Genomic DNA, 7,571 nt, shown 5'->3' on the forward strand with positions numbered 1-7,571 from the left:
ATATATATATATATGTATATATATATATATATATATATATATATATATATATATACTGAATTTATATAATATAATGTCTTTAAATCTTTTTTTAGCTACTAAATTTTCGGAGCTTATTATCTTTTAATCGATTCTGAAGTAAATTATAGAAAATTTAGTTTCCGGCCGAAAAGTAGGGGTTGGGCGTATGTTAACCTTCATGTATCCTTATTGTATTGCTGGTAATATTACTGGTGCTTTAAAAATGAATTCGTAAAAATGAAAGAAATCTAATCTGAAATTATGTGATTTGTGCTTAAAAACATCAGCTGATACGCCTGTTGACTTCATGGTAATGTCATCTGTAAACTACTTTGTGATCTTAGCCAGATCTCCCAGATGTATGACTCAGTGCTATAAGATCTACGTCATTTTGATTTAATCAGCAAATTTTTACTTTTTTTTAGTCCATGTTTACAACGTTTTCAATGATCTATTTTTTTCTAATGATTGTACAATATTTTTAAACCTTATTGTATAACAATTGATTACAATGTATATCTGACAACGCTTTTACTTATGTTTACTCGTAGGTTTAAGTGTAGTGGCAGAATACATACATACATACATATACCAAAAGTACTTCCCCCAATTTTGGGGGGTAGCCGACATCAACAAGAAACAAAACAAATAAAGGGACCTCTACTCTCTACGTTCCTCCAGCCTAACCAGGGACTCAGCCGAGTTCAGCTGGTACTGCTAGGGTGGCAGAATACTTTTATAAAAAGGATTCTACTTGACCTTACTTGTTGATTTATACACTGATGGCTTTATTTTCGTGTTCAATGTTTTGTTATTATTATGACTACTTTGATTGCTTCTACTAACAACTTGCTTACTTCCTGGAGATGTCTTGTTTGCCTGTACTGGCAAATTGCTTTTATACCGCTATATTTCCGCTTGTGTAATGTACAGGTAGACTGTTATCAACATTTGCTTGAATATAATTGAAACTTTTTTTCATGGATCTGACCAGCTGAAATGAGGCTGCATCCTATTTACCTGTTCGTTTTATGGGTCGTCAAATACGGTAACTGCCTGATTTAGGAGATGACGGTACAATATGTCTGAAAATGAGAATGTATTTTTGTTATAATTTTATATAGATTATTTCCTAATGTTTATAATCAAGCACCACAGAGCTAAAACCTAAAAATCCTCGTGCATCTGCAACACGAATAGAACTCCAATTAACTTCTATATGTAATTTAACTCAACCGTAAATGAAATATGAGAGAAGTATTTCAAATACAATTATTGAAATTAGTACGCTAAATGGAAAATAATAGATAGAATGACAATTGTTTCTATTAGGAAATAAGAAGATAAAATATACTTTAGTAGTAAGCTTTAATCAGCTGATCTGGAAACCATAAGCATAAACAATTGAAATATAGTTGTAATATTTTACCACAATAAATGAATATACTGGTCAAGAGCTGGAATGATCTAGATACAGAGCGAGGGAATTGGCGCAAAACAAGCCGACTGCAAATTAGTGCGGGCTATTTGAAAGCATTGTGCCGTAAGAATTTTATCGCTATTATTCGATTTTCTATTTAATAGGTATTGCGGTTCCCTGTGCTGCATATAAGTGAAATCGCAAAGTATAAACTCGTGTAAAGCGCGGGCTGACTGTAATTGCATTCTTCTGAAGTCAATAATCTTATTTGATTCTCACTTCTCTCCAGGTTACTTTTTAATTAAGCAATTTTATTCTCGTTTCGCTCCAGATTCCTATTGAGCACAGCATTTTCAATCCCGTTTTTCTCTAAAATCCCCAGAAGCTGAATGTTATGCAATTAATTTCGTTGGTTAATTGCTCCATTAAGCAAGCCTTTCTTCCATCTCAACGAATTTGTTCTTTAATTCGTTCAGCATTGCTTTAAAGTTATATACATTATGTATATCTACGTCTTCACTCATCTGTTACAGAAAAGTGGGCCGTAATACTATCCACTATCTCAGTCTTAGTCGTATGCACCATTCCAGCTTTTGACAGTAATTTTGCAATTGTGAAACCTTGTATCGCATTAGATCTTCACTTGACCTTTTTCTCAAGGAAGCTGTATGCACTGTTTCAAATTCACAAAGATTTTCTTCATCTATGTCTGTTTTTGTGTAGGCATGGTCAACCTCTACTTGGAGGATACAAACACCATTCCCTGCCAGCAAAAATGACGCAGAAGGAATGCAGAGGCACAAAACAGTAGTTAATGATAAACAAAATTGAAATGAAGGATAGCAAAAGAATGTGGGTTTTTTATTTTTTTCTGTTCAAGCGGTGGATTGAGCGTTTCTATTTGTGGTTCTTCCGTGAAATAGATATTGATTTTTTTTCAGTAGCTGAATAAACTAGAAAAAATTACGAAAATTGAAGGAAACTAGGTTGAAACGTGGGAAATATCCACTAAAACTTCTAAAACCATAGCATCTGGCATCAAATGAACGCCCTGCTTTCATGCGTTCTCCCTTGTTTTTTGCATATTAAAGGACACATCCAAATTATGTTTCCAAATAGGGCTACCAAATTATCTGTTGAAATGAGAATATTTTCATTTCTACCTTACATGCTACTGTTTGTATTGTTTGATTGGCAAAATATTTCAGTGTAGTAATCAAGTTTAAAAATATACAATTCGCAACCAGGATAGTAACAAAATTTCCCCTGCTTTTCTCAGTTAAAGATGCTGTTAATTCCTTGTGTAATTCATGAGCACGATGTAACATAATTTACGACAGCCATTGAACTTAAATAATCATAATTATAAATAAAGAGACGATTTAAAAGACAGAAAGATATCTTAAAGGACACTGTTCACACTACAAAAATATAAAACTTTTCTACCCTTAATTTCGACTGGGTATCGTATGTCAATTCGATGTATTAAAGTGTCCCATAATTAGAGCTTGACGGTAATGACATGGAGGAACTAATAGAATAAAGAAGTTATTAAAGAAAAGTTGATAAATTTTGTCCACTGACCCGGATCCTCCGATAAGATTCAATTCAATTATCAATGATAATGTGAAAGCTTTATCCCTCCTAATAATTTCAGAAATTTAAAATTGAACTCAAAAGTGACCACTGTATACTTCGCCTTTTTCGTAGAAATTATCAAAATTAAATTTTCTAGGAAAGATATTATTTATGAGTATATATATATATATATATATATATATATATATATATATATATATATATATATATATATATATATATATATATATATATATATATATATATATATATATATATATATATATATATATATATATATATATATATATCTGTATAGGTTATATACAAAGTTTATGGAAGACTTCTATTAGAAAACTGTGATTTCACTAAGAAGTGTTTAGCGCTTTTATTCAGATAATAAATTAATGGTAGGTAATATTTCATTAGAGAGAGAGAGAGAGAGAGAGAGAGAGAGAGAGAGAGAGAGAGAGAGAGAGAGAGAGAGAGAGAGAGAGAGATTAAGTATTTATGATAAAAATATATACTGTACTGCACGTGTTTCACACATACTCATACACTGTAACAGTATTTTCTTTTTCTATTGCATATCTCTCTCTAAACCTCACTCTTAACAGAGGCTGTTTAAGCCTGCCTTTTTGTGAATCATTTTTTTTTTATTTGGGACCTTCTTGGTCCGAACCTATCAGGTATAAAAATGCTATCTGCTGTAATAAAGTTTGTTGTATTCACCTCACCTCTCAGTTATAACCTAACAGGTCACTCTCACATTGGTGACCATCAGAGTGATCAGCTCTCTCCTGCCTTCCCCCTCACTGTCGTGTCATACTGTTTGATGCTGCCGCCCTCTGACCCTGATTCCCCTAGCAACGCCACTCCAATAAAACTACTGCCTTTCGACAGTAGAGAAGCATTCACCTGGTTTCAGATCACAGCGGTCAAATTCCACAAATGGGCGTGACTCGCTCAAGCACCAAAGCAGACAATGCTCTTGCGGCAATCCCCAAGGACACTTTCCCGGAATTCTACGAATGGCTTTCCGAGCAATGGGAAACCTCATTAGCGCAAAATACTCTCAAAATATACCTCTTGGAGCAGTACTCGCTATTGCCAGCCGCCCGAATAGCCAATCTTTTTCAGCTCTCTCATTATCTGTTGGGATACCAAAGGGTTTTGCTTGGCCTCAGGGAAATGCCCAGTATCACTTGCCTGGAACCTACCGCAGACCGCTCTCCTCATAAGGTGAACCTACCTCGTGCTCTTTGGGTAAGACAATCACCCAAAACTGTGCATACTGCCATATCAGATGTCGATATTTTACCCTTGAAGGATGTTATGACCTCATGTCTTTATGGACAGCCACTTCCCCATCTTCAAGACCTCCATCAATGCCCCCACTCCTGATGAAGAGGACAACTGTTCAACATCGACTGAGGTTGACATGAATGTGGTAGGATGTAGACGCCTACCCTTTGATGTGCTGGAGCAGAGACAAAACCGCTCAACAACCAACACTTGCTCACTCCTCAACCAACGACCTCTACAGCCACCTACTGACACCCTTTGGCCCCAGTTATGCCAATACCATTCCAGATTCGGGGCTGCTTCGAAGAAATACACGAATGGTTGTCAGTGGCCAAAAATTGTAAAAGTAAGCCATCGTTTGTGGCGGTGGCCTCCAATCAATAATATTCTCTTTTTACCTGCTGCAGTTATGGTGTGAGATTTTTAGTTGACATCGGCAGTTCCCATTCTCTTCTGCCAAGGCCACTCTCTGGAACATGACTTAGTCCAAGTCCACCAATGTCTTGTTGGTAGCTTCCAACAGATCTTCGATACTCAGCCAAGGTTAAGGAGAACCTCAAATAATCGTTAGGATGCGCATATATAATTGGCATTTCTCATTGCTGACGTCACACTGCCAATCCTAGTTACTAATTTTCTCTCACATTTCCACCTTCTGGTTGATGTCATTCATTTACGGTTAGTCAACGCAGACTCTTACTCATCAACACCTCTTCAAACCTGCCGTTCTTATCTCACTCTCCACACTCCCACCTCTTTAAATGGTACCCGAAAGTTTTCTGTCCAGAACTTTGCCAAATGCCCATGGTTCCTGACAAACGCAGTATTTATCACCATATGAAGATTATGGGGCCCAAAATCTTCGCCAGATTCAGGCGTCTGGCACCAGCTAGGTTGGCAACCATTAAACAAAGATTTGCCAAAATGGAAGAAAAAGGCTTTTGTCAAAACACCTCCAGCCAATTGTCATCACCCTTACACATCATCATGAAGAAATATAGCTCTCTGTGTCCTTGTGGGGATTTAAAGCACCTGAACATGCAGCCAGAACTAGATCAATATCCCCTCCCATACATCACCAAAGTGACCTACTTACACAAGAAAAAGTTTTCTCCATGTTCGACCTCCAGCAAGAGTATTATCAGGTGCCCATAATCCCAGAAGAAATCCGCAAGACCACCATTACCACCCTCTTCTGTACATACAACTTCACTTACTCTTGTTTTGGCCTTCGTAATGCTTGGGCCACTTTTCAACGCCCCATGGATGGCATCCCAAGGGACCTTCCTTTCTGTGTCTGTTACCTGGATGACACACTTGTGTTCTCTTCCTCCAAAGGGGAACACCTCTGTCACCTACGCATCATGCTCGAACGCCTACAACAGAACTGCTTGTAGTCCAGTATGACAAGTGTATCTTCAGCGCTAACGAAACATTGTTCTTAGTACACCGCATAACTCATGAAGGAGTCCATACCCTCCCTGAGAAGGTAGCAGCCATTGAGAACTTCCCCACCATCTCGACTGTCAAAGCACTGCAAGAATTCTTGGGCATGGCAAACTATTATCACCATTACTGCCAGCCATCGCCGCCACTCCTGCCCCCCTATATGCCTCTCTCAAGGGCAAGACAAAAGACCTAAAGTGAGGTTCCTTCAAGAAGCGGATTTCTGCAACGCAAAGAATACCCTATCAACTGCTGCTGTTCTCACTTGTCCCATGTCACATGCCCCTCTCCTTTTCTCCACTGAGGCCAGCAATGTTACTACTGGAGAAGTGCTTGCCATTAAACATTGGGGTACCCAAGGGCTTCGCTCGCTTTGAGGGAAATGACTAGTTTCGCTTGCCTGGATGCTACCGCCTGACGTCTTCTTATAAGGTGAATATACCTCATGCCCTTTGTGTATGACACCTGAAAATGTACACACTACCATACCTGATGTCGATATTTTCCCCTAGAAGGACCGTATGACCTTGTGACCTTATAGACAGCCATTTCACCACTTTCAATCCCTCGATCAATGCCACCACTACTGATGTAGAGCACAACTATTCAACATCGACCTAAGCTGACATGAATGTAGTAGGACCCAGACGCCTACCCTGTGACGTGCTGGAGCGGCGACAAAACCGCCCAACACCCAACACTCGCTCACTCCCCAATCATCAACCTCTCCAGATTTGTGGCTTGTGCGAAGAAATGTGTGATCAGTTGTCAATGTCCAGAAATTGTGTAAGTAGGCCATCGTTTGTGGTGGTGGCCTCCCCTGTCACTAATCTTTTCTTTTTACACAATTCAGTTACGGATGTGGTTTTTTTTAGTAGACATGGGTGATTGCCGTTCTATTCTGCCATGGCCACTCTCTAGAACATGACGCAGTCTAAGTCCACCGATATCTGCCTAGTAGCTGCCAATGGATTTGCGATACCACCCAAGGTTACGAAAATCTCAAAATATTGTTGGAATGGGCCAAATATAAATGAAAGTTTCTCGTTGCTGACGTCACGCTGTCAGTCCTTGGTTGAAATTTCCTCTCACATTTCAATCTTCTTGTTCATGTTACTCACTGAAGGTTAATCAACACAGACTCATACTCATCAACATCTCTTCAAACCAATCCTTCTTACCTCACTTTCCACATGGCACCAGACGTCTGGCACCAGATCATTTGACAGCCACTAAACAAATATTTCCAAAAATTGAAGAAATAGGCCTTTGCCAAAAGGTCTCCAGCCATGGTCGTCATCCTTACACATAGTCCTGAAGAAATATGTCACTCTGTGTCCTCTTGTAATTATCAGGTGCCCAAAAAACCCAGAAGATATTCGCAAAACCACCATCACCACCCTCTTCAGTATATATACCTTAACTTACTCTTGTTTTGGCCTTCATAATGCTTTGGCCACTTTTCAACACCTCATGGATGGCATCCTTAGAGACCTTCAGTTATTTGTCTGTTACGTGGATGACATTGACATATTAGTGTTTTCTTCCTCCAAAGAGGAACACCTCTGTCACATATGCATCGTGCTCAATCGCCTACAACAGAAAAGCCTTGTAGCATGGTATGAAAAGTGTACCTTTGTTGCCAACTAAATTTCGTTCTTAGTACACCGCATAACTCATGAAGAGGTCCAAACCTTTCCCAAGAAGGTAGCATCCATTGAAAGCTTCCCCACACCCTCTACTGTTAAAGCACTGCAAGAATTCTTGGACATGATAAACTATTATCAACGTTTCCTGCCAT

At 38.7% G+C, this 7,571-nt stretch overlaps 1 protein-coding gene across 1 annotated transcript; it reads left to right on the forward strand.

The window, feature by feature from the left end:
• The first annotated feature begins 5,128 nt into the window (after positions 1-5,128).
• On the forward strand, positions 5,129-5,966 carry LOC137646383 (uncharacterized). Its single transcript, XM_068379484.1, has 2 exons — positions 5,129-5,469; positions 5,663-5,966. Exons 1-2 carry the CDS (start codon positions 5,129-5,131, stop codon positions 5,964-5,966), a joined length of 645 nt encoding a protein of 214 aa, XP_068235585.1.
• The last annotated feature ends 1,605 nt before the right edge of the window (positions 5,967-7,571 follow it).

Source organism: Palaemon carinicauda, chromosome 9 (assembly GCF_036898095.1).
Source record: "Palaemon carinicauda isolate YSFRI2023 chromosome 9, ASM3689809v2, whole genome shotgun sequence".
NCBI classification, from domain to species: domain Eukaryota; kingdom Metazoa; phylum Arthropoda; class Malacostraca; order Decapoda; family Palaemonidae; genus Palaemon; species Palaemon carinicauda.

What these genes read in the sequence shown, in the direction of transcription:
- LOC137646383 (XM_068379484.1), top strand. Translation starts at nt 5,129, where the DNA reads ATGGTTCCTGACAAACGCAGTATTTATCACCATATGAAGATTATGGGG. An exon ending in TCCAGCAAGAGTATTATCAG is followed by an intron (nt 5,470 to 5,662) that starts GTGCCCATAATC and finishes CTTCCTCCAAAG; the next exon opens with GGGAACACCTCTGTCACCTA.